The 18,797-nt window shown below is 46.3% G+C and overlaps 2 protein-coding genes across 2 annotated transcripts; one reads left to right on the top strand and one right to left on the bottom strand.

Annotated features, from left to right (window-relative positions):
• The first annotated feature begins 1,664 nt into the window (after positions 1–1,664).
• PPP1R11 (protein phosphatase 1 regulatory inhibitor subunit 11) lies at positions 1,665–3,947 on the top strand. The gene is made up of 3 exons (XM_081295710.1): positions 1,665–1,928; positions 3,012–3,120; positions 3,726–3,947. Exons 1-3 carry the CDS (start codon positions 1,860–1,862, stop codon positions 3,926–3,928), a joined length of 381 nt encoding a protein of 126 aa, XP_081151836.1. The 5' UTR covers positions 1,665–1,859; the 3' UTR covers positions 3,929–3,947.
• A 1,160-nt stretch (positions 3,948–5,107) lies between these two features.
• RNF39 (ring finger protein 39) lies at positions 5,108–10,239 on the bottom strand. The gene is made up of 4 exons (XM_081295690.1): positions 9,614–10,239; positions 8,002–8,024; positions 7,681–7,772; positions 5,108–6,316 (listed from the first exon to the last, which is right to left on the bottom strand). Exons 1-4 carry the CDS (start codon positions 9,974–9,976, stop codon positions 5,736–5,738), a joined length of 1,059 nt encoding a protein of 352 aa, XP_081151816.1. The 5' UTR covers positions 9,977–10,239; the 3' UTR covers positions 5,108–5,735.
• Positions 10,240–18,797: the final 8,558 nt, after the last annotated feature.

The following is an 18,797-nucleotide window of genomic DNA, read 5'->3' as shown; positions in this document are numbered from 1 at the left end:
GCCTGCAAACGGGATATTCTGTCAAGGTATAGATAGGTAACAGCAGACATGCTTGAAAACGAGGTGTCGGCTGTCCTTGGGAGGGCCTGCTCGAAAACGAGAGGCTCCCTCAAGGTTTAGATAAGGTAACAGCGGACATGCTTGAAAAAGAGGTGTCTGCTGTCCTTGGGAGGACTTGCCTGCAAACGGGATGTTCTGCCAAGTGGGCTAGGAGGGCGCTAAGAAAAATTTTATTATCTGTTCTTAATGAGCAAAGTTCGACATGCTCCAGGCCCAGAGTAGATCAGCCATGAGAAGCGGGCCACTTCTGATTAGAAAGTAAAACTTCTGTGTGCTATGTTTAATTAGCTGAAAGACCTGATTCATTGATGTTGGAAGGCTGCCTTCTTTGTTCACAACACTATAAAAAGATTGCTTGTACACAATAAAGGACTTTTTTTTTCTGCTGCTGCTTTGTTTGCTCTGCTTCTTATTTCTTTCTTTCTCATGCTGACCTGCAAGTGAATTACTGCAACAGGTTAATGTACTCTTTTCCACCCCAGAGAATATTAAGCAGTATGTAGCTAAATTCACGTCATTCATCAGATTCACTAATATATTAATATTCACTAATATGTTAATGCCTCCTCAGTATTTTATACTTCGGTTAGTTTTGAGCATGCCTGTCTTTTTCACCAGACTGGGAGTGAAAAAGCATCTACTAGGCCATCTCCAAGGCCTAGTAGAATGACTGGAAAAATCCAGTTTGAAGGTGCATTAAGTGCCCTCTGCTCAAACACCTACAGGCAGGGCAACAACTAGAATCCTGATTGCTTTTTCCAATTTTTTAGTTGTAGATGGACACGATATTTTTCTTTTCTTTCTTTATTTTTATGTGGTGCTGAGGCTTGAACCAGTGCCTCACATATGCTAGGGGAGCGCTCTACCACTAAGCTACATCCCCAGCCCCTGGATTACTTGATTCTTTTTTTTTTTTTTTGGCGGGGTGTCGAATCCAGGTACCAGGGATTGAACTCAGGGCACTCGACCACTGGGCCATATCCCCAACCCTATTTTGTGTTTTATTTAGAGACAGGGTCTCACTGAGTTGCTTAGCGCCTGGCTGTTGCTCAGGCTGGCTTTGAACTAGCAATTCTCCTGTCTCAGCTTCCCTAGCCGCTGGGATTACAGGCATGCCCCCACCCCGCTCAGCTCGATTGCTTGATTCTTAATCGTGGGTTTCCAACCGCTCCCAGGTTCCATTTTTCGTTAAAGAAACCGAGAGGGACCAATAATGAAACGAAAACTAGCCAAGATTCACTATTGCACCTATTCCCCGGGTCTCTCACCCACTCACTCAAGTTTAGGGAGGGGGCGGGGTGGGGTCACCCACTAGCATCTCAATTCCGTGCAACAGCCCCAAGCGACCCGTCTCGCCGCACCTGGTCCGTTGCGTCTGACTCAACCCTACCCCTCCAGGCTCCCCTTTCTGCTTTAACCCCTGACTGCCCTCTTCCCACACCCGCAGTGACTGCACCTTCCGCTGAATTTGTTTCGCCTTCTTGCGCGCCTGCGCGCTGTCACATTAAGGCGGAACTAAGCTGGCGACGCCTGCGCTTTGACGCATTTGGTGCTGGGGAAGGGAAATGCGGGACTGCAGAATGCGTCACACCCGGAAGTGGAGAGCCGGAAGTGGGGTTGGACAGGTTATCCCCACGGGTGGGGAAACGGAGGCCCTGGAGGAGGGGGAAAAAAGGAGGCCGAGGATCCTTGCTACTAACCTGAATCGGATACCGATTCTCTTAGAACCCAGAGACACAGAAAAAGGGAAGGGTGTATCATTCCCCTTCCTCCTCTCCTCCTTTTCCTCAGCCTTAGCCATGGCCGAGGCAGGGGCCGGGCTGAGTGAGACCGTCACTGAGACAACGGTTACCGTGACAACCGAGCCCGTGAGAAAGGCGGGGGGCGGTGCTCTTTAGGGGTCTGGGAGATACCGGGAGGGAGGGCACAGGGCTTTCTAAAGGTGAAGGAGCGACTGGGCATGGGAATCTGGGAGGTCTGGGATTGAATATCTGAGGTTGAGAGAATCGCAAGGGATTGGGGATATTTGGAGTGACAGAGATGGTGCAGGAGGCTGTTGCAGAGACATGCAGTAGGACGTCATAGTTGGGATATAGGTGTTGCTGCTTGGGGTAGTGGTTTGTAATAAAGCGTATAAATAATAAAAAGGAAATTGTGAATTAAGGAACAAGAAAAGTGCTGGGAGGAAATGAAAGGTCAATGTAAGAAAGTATGGTTGAAAGCCAGCTGTAGGGGTATTTAACCAGAAGCATGTTTATTAATACATAGCTATTAAGTGCATGAGTATAAAAGGAAATAGAGGAAATGAAGAAGATGAAGGTAGTATTTTCAGAAATCAGAGGGGAGGATGTGAGTGGGAAAACAAGTAGTATATTTGCAAGAACAAGTTAAGTTGCTTTCAAAGGAAGATAATTGCACTGGGTTTAATCTTCAAATTAAGGGAGTTAGTAATAATTGTTATTAAGGATGAGAGGGAATAGGTGGATAAGAGATGGGGAAGGTGGGCTTGGGAATGAGTGAGGTAAGAATGAATGAATTTCCTCCTTCAATGGGAAAAGGAATAGGGGAATCTGGAGAAAAAAAGACCAAAGATTAGTCACTGGGGACTGAAAGTAATTTGTATGTACTAATACCACCAAGGATGATATGGGCAGAAAGACAGAGAAGCAACAAGGATTGTATTTTCCTTTGAAGATTTGCTGGGATCTTCCCTGGGTTAGAAATTGTGCCTTTTTTGTATACTGATGGTTATTGAGAACAGGAAAGTATATCCATTAAGGACGCCCTGAGGGCAAAGACCTGTTCTATTTTATTTTCTTCCAGTACTTGGCTCCTCTGGTGCTATATCTGTGGAACTGATTGAGCTAGGGAAGAAAAGAAAGGAGATCCTCTGGGAGGGAATAGGAAGTCAGTAGGAGACTAATATGTATGCTCATGCCTCTCAACCTTAGGAGAACCGGAGTCTAACTATCAAACTTCGGAAAAGGAAGCCAGAAAAAAAAGTGGAATGGACGAGTGACACAGTAGACAATGAACACATGGGACGCCGTTCATCAAAATGTGAGTTATTATGGGCTCAGAGGAACCCTAGAGTTTAGATTTCTTCCTGTATATCTACCTTCTAACATCCACTGGCCCCAGATGCTCACAATTCTGTCACTTTCTTGGTGATTCTTTTGGTAGTTCTCAGGGAAAAGAGGTTAAAATTAGAAGCAAAAAGGTAGGAAGGGGCTAGAACAGTGATATATCAAGGTCTGATGACAAGAGGTATAAGAAGTAGGAGCAGTAGGGTTTCAGATTCTTGTCTGTCTAAAGGGGCCAGGGGCAGTGGGGTGCACCTGTTATCCTAGCAACTCAGGAGATTGAGAGGCAGGAGGGTTATAAGTTTGAGGACAATCTCTATAACTTTAAGTAAAACCCTGTTTCAAAAAAAAAAAAAGGACTGGGGATGCAGTTCAGTGATAGTCTCCCTGGGTTCGGTCCCCAGTACCCCCAAAATAAAAGGGGTTAGTGCCTGAGTCCCAGGGAATGGGCCTGGGAAAACTGTATCCTAGAAGGTAGGAGGAAACAGAGGTGGAAGTAGTAATTTTCAGAGATCCAGTAAGAATGGCACTGATTGAACATCTTATTCTTCTTTTTAACTGAGCCCCTCCCTCCAAATCCAGGCTGCTGTATTTATGAGAAACCTCGGGCCTTTGGTGAGAGCTCCACCGAGAGTGAGGACGAGGACGAGGAAGGCTGTGGTCATACACACTGTGTTCGGGGCCACCGCAAAGGACGGAGTCATGCAACCCCAGGACCGATCCCTACTACCCCTCCTCAGCCTCCAGACCCCTCCCAGCCCCCTCCAGGGCCAATGCAGCACTAAATTCCTTTTTCCCCCATCATTCCTGTGTCTGTCTGGCCCTGAATGTATCCATGTGGCTACCTGGGGGCTAAATCCATGGTTTGATTTCTTCTTCAGCCCCCCTCCTTCCCTTTTCTTTGCCTCATAGAGGGAAGAAGTAGAGGAGGGTGGACAGAGATCCTGGAATTCTGACTTGCTGCTATTCCAGAACCCAGTCTTCTGGGTTCTTCCAGCCCTCATTTCTCTTTCCAGTCCCATCCTTACCAGGGATCTAGGCATCTTGGACCCAGTCTCTTTCCTTTGTTCTTACTGCCAAACTGCCTGTCCTGGGATCCAGTTATCTTGGCCCCTCGCACCCTCAATTTGAGTCCCAAACACTTAAACTGGGTTTTCAGTAGTCCCAGCTTTCACTGCCAGGGTCCCAGTCAGATTCCAGGCATCTCACCCCAGCTGTGCTTGTTAATCTTGGCTTAGAGCTTTTCCACTTATGCATTTATATAATCCCTAAACTTAGTCCTTGCCTATAGGATATGAGGTCTTATGGGACACTGCAGGGCTCCCAAATTTTCCCCTCCTTCCTACCCCTTCATGCCCTCAAACGGAGTTAGAGAAAGAGGTCTTTGTCATTCTCACTTCTAAGGGAAAGTGGAACAAGAAAGTCATGTCCTCTGTCCCCACCCTTTTAATTTGATATAGGATTTTTGACAGAGATAATTTGATATTGGTCACTTAGGGCCAACTATCTTTTCAGCCTTTCATCCTTTAGCTTCAGAGCCATCCAACGTATTCCAGGGGCCTAGGACCCTGGGAGAGGAAGGAAAAGGGAGAGAGCAAACAGATGTATTACACTCCTACCCCTTCCTTCCTAGGCTTTGATGCGTCTGCCAACCCAGATATCCAGCTCTCTCAGCCCTCCCCACCCTTCACTGGGACCTGGTTATCATTTTCCAGGTCTCTTGCCATGCACAGTTGCAGAGACCAGTCAAATCCATATCAGCACTGAGATCTCATTTATTGCCACAGATGCACAAAATAAATAACCCAACATCACAAAATGTGTTAAATACGGGCCCATTTATACATGGGGTGGTATGATGTGAGACTATGTATAAGGATGCATTTGGAGATGTCTGGGTGTCTCCCAGGTTGAGGAAAAGAGGGGTAGCACCATTCATTCTTTTTTGTGAGTATGTGCAGGGGAATATTTTACAAAGGGTTTTAATAGGCAAAATTTGTGAGCACAGAAAGCAGTCACAATAGGAAGGTAGAATAGAACTGGTTTACACTCCCCCACCCATCCTGAAAAAAAGTGGGTGTGCTATTAAGCTTCCTAGAGGTCCCTAGGGCCTAACCAGCCTCAAGCTTCTTGTTTTAGGAAAAGGCTTTTTCTCTCTTGAGGAGAAACCTCAAAATGGACAGGAACAGGAAGCACAAGCCTTCCAACAGTAGAGAAGGCTCTGAACCCTTTGAAGTTAAGAAAGCCAGGACCTCTGTGTAGTAAATGTGGATGGCTCACCAGTACTTAACAAGCTGAACCAATTCCACAATTGAGGCCTAGAATAGTGTAGAAAGGGAGAACTAACAGAAAGTACTGGAGTAGTGGGGTAGGGGATATTCCCCAAGAGAAAGGGGGCAGGAGCTATTGGATTTGGGGCCAGGATGTGAAAGCCTAGAGGCCTGGTAAGGTTTGTGGGGATGGGGATAATGAGAATTGGTGATGAGTGCTTATTAATACTATTGCATAGGCTTATGAACCCGTTTCAGCAACTAGAGGAAACAGCCTCAAAGTAGCTGGTCGAAACTCAGATAGGGGCCAGGAGGGAGGCTCTCAGCCTTCTCCGGGCACAATGCGGAGCGGGGCCCGGGGATCACAAGTGCAAAGCAGAGGGAATACGCGCTCCCCCAGGGGTCCGGGCGTCTGGAAGGCGAAGAGCAAGTCCAATGAGCGGCCGTCGTAGAAGGCCACGCGGCCCCGCTCCCAATCCAAGTCCACACGAATGCGCTTCGGCGGTGGTCCAGCGCCACCCAGCAGGGTGGGCTCTGGTGCGGTGAGGGCCCACAGGCGGCCGCCGCGGCCTTCCACTGCCCACACGGCCTCCGCTGGGCACAGCCTGATGCGGCCTTTGCGTTGCACCGATTCCCCGGCAGCGCCCACCGCATAGCAGCTCTCCCCGTCGTCCTCATCCTCTCCGGAAGAGTCTCCGTAAGAGGCAGCATCCGCGGTCTCCACTTCCCAGCAATGGCGGCCGGCCCCGAAGCCCTGTGCACCTAGTACTGCTGGGAGCTGATCGAAGCGCGCAGGGCCGTCCAGGGGTACAGGGGTGCCTGGTGGGGCCAGTCGGACGCTGCGGCGGTCGGTGGAGATGAGCAGGCGGCGGTGTGCGGTGCCAGGGTCCAGCGTCAAGTCGGCTGGAAAGGAGGAGGCAAGGAGAGGACTATGTGAAAGGGGTTTCTAAATCCGGCGGGGTAGCGCAGAGAATAGGCAGTGGCCGGTACACAAGAGACTGTTGAAGACCCTACAAATGAGGTCAAAAGGAGGCTGCAGGACCAAAAAGGATAAAGGCTTATGAAGAGCAGGCCTGGACAGGATAGGGGCTATGCACAACTTCTGTGGAATTGGTCGTAAGGAAGGAACATGTTAGTCCAGGGAAGGAGGCACAGCTCAAAGAGCAAAGGTTTCCCTCTGATTTGTAGTGTTAGAGAAAGGAAGGATGAGACTGACCCGACTACGTGGGAAGGAATGAAGACTAATACTTCAATATGCAGCATCTGGGGTGGGGCATGGGAGCTGGGTCAGCAGGATAGGGAAGGTGGATCTAAAGAGAAAGACTGATACCTGATAGAACCCGAGAGACAAAGGGGAGGGGCAAAACGAAGAATCCAAGGTATCCTGCAAAACCAGGCCACCCACCCTCAAGCATAGGTGGGGGTGGACAGGCCCATTTCTTTGGGAGGTGTGTTGCAGAGGAGAGAGAAGGAGGTGATAGCCAAAGGGATCAGGAAAACACACACACATTGTCTTGTATGTATGGGGTGCTTTGAGGGAAGATTTCTGGATTGGGGTACTAGAAGTAATTGGATTAGGTGAGATGATGGGTGACTAAAAGGATGGAATATCTTCTCTAAGCAATTGAAAGAAGGGTGGAGAGCAAGGAAGAGGCTCTGTAGAGAAAAATGATATGAAGTGGTAGAAGGAGAGATTCCTGGGAGGCAGCTGACTTCCTGGGTCTGTTTGTATGAAAAAGGAAGAAGAAAATGGCTGGAATACGAAGAATTGAGGACAGATACTCTTCTGGGTTAAATTGTACCCCCCCCCCAAAGGTATGCTGAAGACCCCAATATCTTGGAATTGACCTTATATGAAAATAGGGTTTTTACAGAGGTAATAAAGTTAAAATGAGGCAGTTAGGGTAGGCCCTAATTTAATATGACTGCTGCTTTATAAAAAGGGAAGGAATCTGGTCACAGACAAATGCAAACAGGAGGAAGATAATGTGCTGACCATCTCTGAGCCAAGGAATTAGTAAGGCCATGAGAAGCTAGCACAGACATGAGGAACAGATTCTTCCTCAGTCCTTAGAAGAAACCAATACTTCTGACACCTTGATTTCAGATTTCTACCTCTAGAATTTAGGATAAATGTCTGTTGTGTAAGCCACAAAGATTATGGTACATTGTTATAGCAGTCCTAAGAAATAACCATTTTTGAGAACTAAAAGGGTACAAAGTTAACACAGACTCTTATTCAGTTCCCTCCCTACATTCTTCCTTACCTGTCAGTCTGTGAAGCATGTTTTTGACCACTGGATAATCATCAGGGAGATCTTCCTCTGAGTTAGACAGCTTGGGTGCTGGGGCATCAAATCTGGACAGATAAGACAAAGAGTCAGCAAATCATTAGACACTCCTCTGCTTTCTGATGCTGATTCTGAAGTCCTTACTCTTAACCCACTCAGTTCTCTGGAGCAGAAATAGATGAGGCCAGCACTCCAGAAACACTGCCTATTAGTGGGGATAAAGATATGGGCCCAGTGGTAAGTGATGGCTATGACTGCTGATAGTAGAAAGGAAGAAAGAGTAAAAGTGAAACTTACCGCCTCCACGTCTTCCTAATATCCTGGGATGGGCAAAAGAAAACATGGATGTGAGCTCTGAGTTTCATACTGTGGGGAGTCCTCTCCCTCCTCCCTGCTTCTCAGGGGAACTCTAAGTGGGTAATATTCCTCCCTACCTCTCAGAGTGATCACCTTCTTTTCCTCCTGTGCCCCCACTATTGACTTTCCCCTCTCTATTCCACAAAGGTTCTCAATTCCCCTTCTCCAGACTATTTCTTGTCCCAAGAGACCTTACTTTCCTCATTTGCCTTCTCAGTTCCATTCTCTCTTTCACTAGTGCTATCCTTATCACCTTCCAGAGTATATCCCAGACAAATGTCCACCCCCACCCGCCATCACATGACCAAATACACACCCAGAGCCCTTGAGCTAAGAGTTGGTATATAAAAGCCTTACAATAACGCTGCTTCCCATCTTGCTATAAAAGCCCAGTGGCGTTTATTGGGCCCTTCGCTTTGTGTCTCCACTGTGCCAGGGAGGCAACTGGACTTGGAGGACCTGTCCCAAGAGGCCCAATAGATCTTGCAGAGAATCATGGGAGCCAGAAGAGGGCGCTGGATCCCCTCCAAATAGTGGGACATTCCCCTCCCCCTCTTCACTGCCCAGTGAGGATGGCTGGAGCAGGCTGGTGTGGTGGCAAGGGGGGAAGAGAAGAGGAAAGGCAATTTGCCTAAGTATGCCAATTACACCAAGACTAATTAGGTCTAGGAAGACTTCAAAGGGCGGAAGCAAGACCCAAGACCGGCTGGGCTGCTGGGAAGAAGCCAGCCTCAGACGCCTGGGGGTCGAGCAAGGGAATGGGGTTGGTTGGTGGCCAAGGAGTACGGGGGCTAGGAGGGGGTGTGGAGGCGATAAATAAAGCTGGTGCGTGGAGAGAAGCCAGAAGCCCCAACGGCTGTTCTCCCGGACCTTGCCTCCACCTGTAGCCACCCCTGCCTGGGGATCTGGGAGGAGCTGAAAACAACAATAACAACAACACACATCTAAGGTCTGAGGAAGGGGCCCAACACTAAAGGGACTGTTGGATCTGCTCCCCCTCCTTTCTCCGTCCTTTTTGTCAGTCTCCCCCTTTCCCTTCCCTCCACTCCGCGTTTTCTCTGCCTTCTTCCACTCTCGACGCTCGTTCTGATATCTCTTACCATCCTCCCGGGCCTCCTATTCGCGCTAGCCGAGGTCACTTGACCTTCTGCAAGCAGGATCTCTCCCCTCGGCCAGCTCTGCTCCTCCTGGACGCTTTGGAGTCCCCGTAATTCCCGTACTCTTTGCATGGTCTCGAGGGGTCCCGTGCTCTGTATACTACCCGCCTGTCTCTTCCTGTCCAACCTCTTCTCTCCTGCTCCTTTCACAGAATCTATCCATCCTCCTCCTCCGAACAGTGTCAATTCCTTACCATCGTTGTTCCCGGCACCTCTCACCTTGAGGACCGGGTCAGACCCCGCCTCCTTATTCTTTGCAATTCTCTCTCCAACTTCACCCTTACCTAAACTTCCACAAGGACTTTGGGGTGCCAAGTACCGTTCCCGCCTTTCCCAGGGAACTTATGAGCCCTCTCCCACCCCATTAATAGCTGGTGACCCTCGAAGGCACCTACCTCTCCGTGCGGGTCCAGGCAGCCCATGGTTGGGATACGGCCTCCTCGGCGCCTTCCTAAGCGGGCGCCGGGCTGGGCCAGCTTCTCCCGCAGCCCGCGGCTGATCCGTACCTCCACGGCCAGCCGCACATTAGACCTCAGGCTGCGGCGGGGACACGGCAGGCCGCAGCAGGGGCAGGCGGTGGGGGACCCCTCAGTGCCGGTGGGCGGCGGGTTCCCCCAGCAGCGGGCCAGGCACGCGCGACAGAAGCTGTGCTCACACGCCAGAAGCACTGGGTCCTCGAAGGGGCCCCCACACAGCGGACACGTCGCCAGCTGCTCCAGACGCTCCACCAGCCCCGGGCCCAGCTCAGGCGCCTCCATGGGAAGCTGGGGTCTGGGAGCCACCCCCTGCGCGACCACCGCGACCGCCTACGTGCGCGCAGATGGTGGACCGCCCCTGCTGCTTGCTGACTCGATGTCCTTCTCTCTGTCTCCCGCATTAACTTTATGCCGCTTTTCTGCCTGTCTCCTGGGATTGCCTCTCACTTCAACCAGAGTCTCAGTCTTGGCGAGTCTCCCCACCACACCACGTCAGGTTTTATAGGGAGGGAGGAGGCTCCTGCGGGAGGTAAACAGCAGGCCTTGCGTAACACCTCATCAGGTTCTCCCGCTTCCCCTGGGAGGTTTTGGGGGAGGAGGTTAGGGAGGATAGGACACCTGGCTCCTAGAGCCTACGAGGTAGTCACTAGGGGGCGCTCTGGGGGCAAGGTAGCCTTGTGTGGGGAGAGTAACCCCCTGTCCCCCACTGAAGAGCCCGAATATTCCCTCTCCCTTCCCAGGCCTATGGTGTGAGGGTGGGCAGGGTGCCCAGGCTCGCTCTTGGCATGTGTGCCCACATCGCCAGGGTGTGAGTCATTGCAGGTGGCTGGCACACCTACATCTGGGGGTTGGGGGCCGGAAGCTGGGATCCTGGTTTGTGTGGCTTTAGGAAGCCTCTGAGTATTGATGTATGACAGTCATTCCCTTATCTTCCTGCCTTGCCTATTAAGGACTAAAGAACACTCTGAAGCCCACACTCCCGCCTCTAGGAGTCTGTATAATGCGCTCTCAGTTCTACTCTCAGTTCTCTCCTTCTATCTCCTGGTTCTTTCTCTACTTTTCCCTGTGTGAGTTTTTATTTCCATTTATTTCTTTCCCTCCTTTGGAACTGACCCAAGGATTATCTATTTTACTGAAGCCCAGAGAGTTGGGATAGCCAAATTTACACAGCAGGAAGATCAGAAGTGGAGCCACCCAGGCTGAGGCAGGGGCTCCTCCTCCTCCCCCTCCTCCTCCTCCTCCCCCTCCTCCTCCTCCTCCCCCTCCTCCTCCTCCTCCTCCTCCCCCTCCTCCTCCTCCTCCCCCTCCTCCTCCTCCTCCCCCTCCTCCTCCTCCTTCTCCTCCTCCTCCTTCTCCTCCTCCTCTTCCTCCTTCCCCTCCTCCTCCCCTCCTCCTTCTCCTCCTCCTCTTCCTCCTTTTTTCTTTTTCTTTTTCTTCCTTCTTATTTTACCTTTCATCTTCTTCAACTGCAGATCCCTGGAACTCCCTCCTGATTTCTGATTTTTTCCCCCTTGATCTTTTCTTGTGTCTTCTTCCCTCACCTTTAGCGCTCTCTCTCTTCTTCCTTCCTTTTCTTCCTCCCTCTTCTCTTTTTCTTCCTGCTCTCTCCTCTTCCTAGCTTCTATGGCTCTCTCATGCAAGACCTTTCTTCCTGGATACCCTTGGAGGTTGTGAATGAGTAAATATCTGTGATATATACATCTGTGATCATGCACTGTTATACAACATGTGTTTGCATTCACTGATGTTCAAATGCCCAAATGTGCACAAACTTATTGACATAGATATATGTATAGTCCAAACATCACAGATATACATTAAATAGCACCCTGGTGAACACCCAGGATTATTTAGAGACAGAGGGGCATACTGAAACAAAACATGCAAAGAGACACTCTGTTATTAGTTTTATTGTCAATAATAGCAACAATACAACAGCAGCAAGTCTTTGTGGAGCAGCAGCGCTTTATTAGGCACCCCCTCCAGGCACCCTTCTTCCTCCTCCCCCATACCTATTAGGGAGATACTCAAATATGACACCATGATAAACAAACCTACACAAACAAACACATGCACATTCATTTTGGAATAATTCTCCTAGCTCAATGCTCATATAAGACATAGATAAAACTTGACCAAAAGACTATAGATATGATTGAAATTCATTTGTGAAAGATATACTGCTATGCTACAATAGGTAGAATAATGGCCCTCCAAAGATGCCATGTCTTAATTCCTGGAAACTGTGAATGCTACCTTATATGGCAAAGGAGAATTAATTTTCAGATGGGACTGTGTTTGATAAACAGTTGAAGTTAAAGTAGGGAGGCTATTCGAGAATATCCAGGTGGGTCTACGGTAATCATAAAGGTCCTTAAAAGTAGAAGGTGGAATCAGAAAGAAGGACCAGGAAGATAGCAGCATGAGAAATACTTGGCCAGGGCTGGGGCTGTAGCTCAGTGGTAGAGTGCTTGCCTAGCACATGTGAGGCACTGGGTTTTATCCTCAGCACCACATGAAAATAAATAAATAAAATAAAGTCATGCTGCCCATCAACAACTACAAATAAAATAATAAAAAAAGTCCCTGGCCTGATGTTGCTAGCTTTTAAGATTGAGGAAGGGATCCAGGAGCTAAAAAAGTGGGTGGCTTTTAGAATTTGCAAAAGCCAAGGGAATCGCTTCTCCAATAGAGCATTCCAAAGGAATGGAGTCCTGCTGACACCTTGATTTTACCCCAATAAGACCCTTTCCAGACTTGTGAATTACAGAATTATGAGATAATTAATGTATGTTGTGTCAAGCCAGTGTTTGTGGTAATATGTTACAGCAGCATTAGGAAACTAATTCATGTTTGACATTTCTCCCTCAGCCTCTGACCTTTCTGGGCCTGTCTGTACTTGTCCCATTTCTTGATTCTGCTGTCTCTCTTGGCCTTTTTGTCAATCCCCTTTAGTCTCTTTTCCTTTAGATTACTTCATTTTCCTGGCTCCATCCCCACCTTCAAAGCCTCTTAGACAATGAGTTCTTTCTGGATCTGGGCCTAGACACTGGGAAAATGCCTCTTTGGGAAACTTGTATCTACTATCACCAATCCAAGTGACTTGCCATGGCCCTCAAAGTCTTGCCAATGGTTCAACACGTTGGTGGCACCTTAGAATCATCTGAGAAACTTTTAAACTTCTAATGTCCAGGTGATAACCCAAACCAATTAAACAGAACCTCCTGTGATGGGCCCCAAGTATCCATAGTTTAAAAGCTCTCCAGTGGTTCCAGTGTTTAGCCAAGGGGAAACCATTGTATTGCACGATGGGATGTGTAGGTGGACCTGCTCCTCCCATTTCATTCTTTGTGCTCTAGCTGCAGTGCCTTGTATTTTCTGTTCCTTGAGCATGCCAAGGCTGATCTCATAGCACAGCCTTTGCTTTCTTTCTGCCTGGGCCCTCCTCCTCCAGAGCTTCACATGGCTCTTTATCTTCTCATTGTAGTCTCAATCCAAAGGTAACATATTCTTGAGAGAATTTTTTCTTTTCTTTCAGTACTAGAGTATTGAACCAGGGCTTTGTGCATGCTAAGTGAGCCCTCTACCATTAACCCTTACCCTCAGTCCCCCAAGAGGACTTCTTTACCACTTACATCTCAAGTAGTTTTGCTCAAAGGCATTCACTATCTCTTTACTCAGACTTATTGTCTTCACAACATTTCTGAGTGCCTACAATGGTCTATTTATTATTTCCATCCAACAGACAGTAAGCAGTATAGGAATAGGAACCTAACATTCACCTTCACTGCTGCTTGACATGCACAGGGAACAGTGCCTGGCATGGTGTCCTGGTAAACCTAGTCTCAGTTTTTTAATTATTCATCACTGATTGAGCAAAGTGAGAGGATCCTTTGACTCTGCTGACACCCTCTAAATTCCAGACAAGGACATTCTTATCCTTTTCAATCAATAGTCTTTCCTCATTGAGCATGGTTGCACAAGCCTATAATACCAGTGACTCTGGAGGCTGAGGCAGAAGGATCGCAAATTGGAGGCCAGATTCAGCAACTTAGCAAGTCTCAAAGAAACTTAGCAAGAACCTGTCTCAAAATAAAAAGAGCTGGGGATGTGGCTCAGCAGTGAAGTACCCCTGGATTCAATCCCCAGTACCAAAATAATAATAATAATAATAATAATAATAATCATCATCATCATCATCTTTTCTTACTAGCCAGTGCTAGGCATGGTGCTTATAGAATGCTCATGTGATATGAGACATGGTGCTCAGTCTGACTGAAGAAGCTCATGACTAGTTGTCATTTCCCTTCTATAACTAGATGATGAAGATTCTACACCCTGGTTATCATGAGTTCATACCTAATGGTTCTAGGACACTGGTAAGGGAAAAGGCATTTGGAGACAGACTCTGCCAGGAAATATCTCACTTCTCAAAACCTTCTCCCTCCCTCTCCAGACTCCCTAACAACTCTACACTTGATCCTCCAATACCCATTTGAGTTCATTCTTTCTGCAGAGAGCAGGAAGGGTGATGGTGATTTCATGTATGCTGGCTTGGCTTGGCTTGCTCTGGCTGATTGAGAATGGATCCTGCCTCTCTGTTAACATACACATCTCCTTCCTTAATGTAGGTTCCTCCCACATAACCGTTCTCACCCCTTTCCACCTTCTTCATACCCACACTTGACACTGGGGAACATCAGAGGTGGGACAGGCCTTAGCCCCTCCCTTTCTTTTTTTCCCCCATTCTCTTTTTTTTTGTTCTCTTCTCTCCTTTCATTTCCTTCTTTCTCCTTTCATTTCCTTCTCTCCTGTATATCTCTGCTCCACCATCAGTAACATGCTGTCCTTTTAAGTAGTTCCCAAGTCTTTAAGCCTTCAAGTGGGAGAGGTAGAAAAAAGTGGAGAGGGGTATGAGGAAGGTTTTGGGAGACAGATGTCAGAACAGTCATGGTCCCTGCCCTTAAGAAAGTGTGATAAGACAGGTAAAGTGTATCCATCATCAACTAAAATCTGTCATTACTAAATTAGGGAGTGGAATAAAGCAGATAAGGTGCATTCATCATTGAGTGCACTGAGAGGCGAAGATGGAGAATTCTGTTGACAGGATGGAGGATGAGTGGGAATGATTTCAGAAAGGCATCCTGGAGGAGGTAACCTATAAAAGGAAAGGAGAGTTGGTTGAGCTGAGTGACAGAGAAATGAAAGAAGCCTGAGCAAAGAATGGGAAGGATTTGGGAGGGAGAAAGCTTCAAGTGGGAAAGAAGACCCAGCAGGTAATAAGCACAAGTGAAGGAGACCACAATTCTTTTTCAGTTCTCACTTGTTAAGTCATTTGCAAAGATTTTATTAAATTTTGATTGTTTCTATATTTACCTGTTTTTTTGTTTGTTTTTTTTTAGACTCCACAGTTTACAATGTGCTTTAACATAACTGAAAGTTCTCTTACCGCAGGGCAATTTTTCTAAATAACTGCTCCAAGGATTCTGGGTAAAACATCCCTGATGCAAGAACAAGAATGGGGTGGAACTAAGGTAGAAGATTCACAGATCAATCCCATCAGTCCTGATGCTCAACAACATGACCTGTGTTGTTACAGGAATGTCACCCTCACAGGTTATCCTCTTATTTAACCCAGTAAGAGCTGTGGGCCACATCCAGTCATTTTAGAGAGGTCACTGAGCCTTGGGCATCATCCAAGATTTGACTAGGCTCAAAGAGCTGGTAGGAGGGGGATCCAGGGCTGAAATTCAAATTTATTGAATTAGTTTCAAATTCTGTGCTTGTTCTCTTAAGCACTACTTTCTTTTTTTCTGAGACTTTACTTTGTATTTTCTACCCCTAATGAGAAATTCTTTCCTCTCTCTTCTCACCTATTTAGAGATAACCTTTCTCTGAGATGTTGTGCCTTCTTCAAGTTCATCCTGTATGCTCATTTTGTTCTCTCTCCTAACAACCCCCTTGTCAATGACACTAATCTATCTATCTTTCCTTCCTTCCTTCCTTCCTTCCTTCCTTCCTTCCTTCCTTCCTTCCTTCCTTCCTACCAGGGATTAAACCCAGAGGCGCTTAACCTCTGAACCATATCCTCATTCCTTATTTATTTATTTTTATTTTGACACAGGGTCTCACTAAATTGCTTAGGGTCTTGCTAAATTGATGAGACTGGCTTTGAACTTACCATCTTCCTACCTTGGCTTCTTGAGCCACTGGGATTACAAGCATGTGCTACCACATTTTTTTTTTAAGTTTTGAGTTAGGATCTCATTAAGTGACGTTTCTTTATTCACTCTTTATTCACTCTTTATTATTATTCACTCTTTATTATTATTCACTCTTTATTATTCCCCTTTAAATATCCACTATCACTTCTCTTCCCAATGCTCCCCAGGTTTTTTTGTTCCTCAACCTGTTTTCAGCATTCCTGTAAGAGCTGTGCATTCATCCAACTATTGCATTTAATAATTCAATGACTATTTACTGAGCACCTCTATGTGCCCAGCACTGTTCTAGGAGTTAAGGGAACTGTAGAAAACAAGCCAGACACAGTCCCTTGTCCTCTGGCAATTTAAATTCTATTAGGAGACATCAACAATAAGCAAGCAAACAATTTAAGAAACTAATTATAGATTATGATAAATGCTTTAAGGAATATAAAGTGGGTAATGTAAGAAGAGTTAACTGGAGGAGGCATGCACTACTCTTAGTAGGAAAACTTCTCTGAGGAGTGACATTTGAGCTGAGCCATGATGGATGAGAGGGATCCAGTAGTGAAAAGAATTGGAGGAGAGCCCTCTAGGCAATGGCAGGTGCAAAGGCCTTGAAGTGGGAACAATGTTGTTGAAAAGTGAAGTGCTATGAAAATGGTTTGACTTGGGATTAGAGCCATACCAAGAGCCAGGCTGTGCAGGACTTTAAGGACCAGGATAAGGAGCTGGGCTTTCTTCTAAGCTTTAAATTGGGGTTTATATGGTCCAATTTGTATATATTTTAACATTCATTTTATTTTAATTTTTCCACTTTTTGGTGCATTATAGTTGTGCATAGTGATGGGATTTATTATACATATTCATACATGTGCATAATATAACATATAACTTGACCAGTATCATTCCCTTGTATGTCTCCTTTCCCCCTCCTTGTCCTGTTCAGGATTTTAGTCCCTTTCCTCTATTCTAATGATCCCCTCATCTATTTCTCTTTCTTTTTCCTCTCTAGCTTCCACATGTGAGTGAATTTCCTGAACAATTAATTTTTTAGTGTAAAGTATCCCCAAATATTGAATGGAGGCATATTTATACTAAATAATTATTCATTATTTATCTAAATGCATATATAAGTGGGCATCCTTTATTTTTATTTATTTATTATTATTAGGTACTGGGGATTAAACTCAGTGGCACTCAACCACTGAGCCATATCTCCAGCCCTATTTTGTATTTTATTTAAAGACAGGATCTCACTGAGTTGCTTAGTGCCTTGCCATTGCTGAGGCTGGCTTTGAACTCAAGATCCTCCTGTCTCAGCCTCCTGAGCCTCTGGGATAACAGGCATGAGCCTGTTTTTATATATATATATATATATATATATATATATATATATATATATATATATATATTATAAATATAAAAATGTTTATAAAAATAAAATATTTTTATTTGTGAAATCTGATAACTTAGTATCCAGCACAGATACTAATAGCCTGAGTTCTAAGTTTGATGAAGGCTTGAGGAAGGCCTCTCTAAGGAGGTAATATTTAAGGGTAAACCTGATAGATGAGGAGTTCATCATACACAGAGAGAAAGGAAAAGCATTTGAGGGCTAGAGAACAGGTAGTGATGAAGACATAAGAAGGTATTAAATCAAGAAGTCTTCAGTTCTGAGTAGTGAAATAAGACAAGAGTATAATGGGGAAGACCTAGGGCTAGTACATACTAATAACATTCCCCAGATCTATACAAGGTGATCATTCTGAAGAGAGAAAAACATTCCAGTTGTTTAGGCAAGAGATGTTGTTGGCTTGAGTTTGTGGAATTCAGTGGAGCTGGAGTGAGCAGGCCAATTTGAAATACATTTTGTAGATAGAACTGACAGAAGTATTGAAGAGGTCTTTGTGGGATGAGAGCCAGGAAAATTAAGGATGAGTTTCTAATTCCTGGAGTGAACAACTGGGTCAAGCAAGATGCAATTACTGAAACGGGAATGGGATCACAAGAGAGGAGATACAGACAGAGTGTTGAGTCTTCCTGGTTCAGATGAACAGCCCTGCACAAGGACTGCCTCTCCTCTCTGCAGAATATTCCCAGCCATGTACTTACCTCTCTGTTCTCTTCCTCTTACCTATCTCCCTGCTCTCTCCACCACATTTTTTCCTTCTCTCTTCTTTCTTTTTGATTTATTGTCATCCTATTTCCTGGACAGAATCAGAGGCTAAGCCATCAGGAAGGGTAGAATGTAGATAGCCAAAACCAGAAAAATTTCCCATGGTTCTGTGATTCATAGTCTTCCATTAGACCTGGTAAACCACTTAATCTCTCTTCCCTGGGCCTCAGGAAATGTTGAAGTGGGGAGGAGGGAGAAGAACTTGACTAAAGCAGTTGAGAAGGCTCTGGAGGAAGGAGCAGGCCTCATCTTCTAGCAGATGGGAAATCCACCAGTCCAAACCCCTTCATTTATTTTGTTATTTAAATTTGGGTGTGTGTGTGGGTACTGGGAATTGGACACCAGGTGGTTGGTTGGGGAAGGCTTTACCCATTGGTCTACATTGCCAGTCCTTTATGTATATATTGGAGATAGGGCCTCGCTAACTTGCTGAAGCTAACATTGAATTTGGGATCCTCCTGCCTCCACCTCCCTAGGTGCTGAGATTTGGGTGTATGCTATTATACCAGGCTCAAACCCTCTCATTTAAAAGTTGAACTAATTACTGAGTACAGTGCTACCTACCTATAATCCCAGCAACTCAAATAGGCTGATGCAGGAAGATTTCCAGCTCATGACCAGCCTCATAAACTTAGAGAAACCCTGTCTAAAGAGTAAAAAGGGCCTGGGATGTAGTTTAAATGGTAAAGCATCCCTGGGTTCAGGCTTCAGTATCAAAAAC

This window comes from Spermophilus citellus (genome assembly GCF_964194105.1).
Source record: "Spermophilus citellus genome assembly, chromosome: 5".
Lineage (NCBI taxonomy): Eukaryota > Metazoa > Chordata > Mammalia > Rodentia > Sciuridae > Spermophilus > Spermophilus citellus.
The sequence above is the reverse complement of the archived record's forward strand: the minus strand, read 5'-3'. Positions and strand labels throughout refer to the sequence as shown.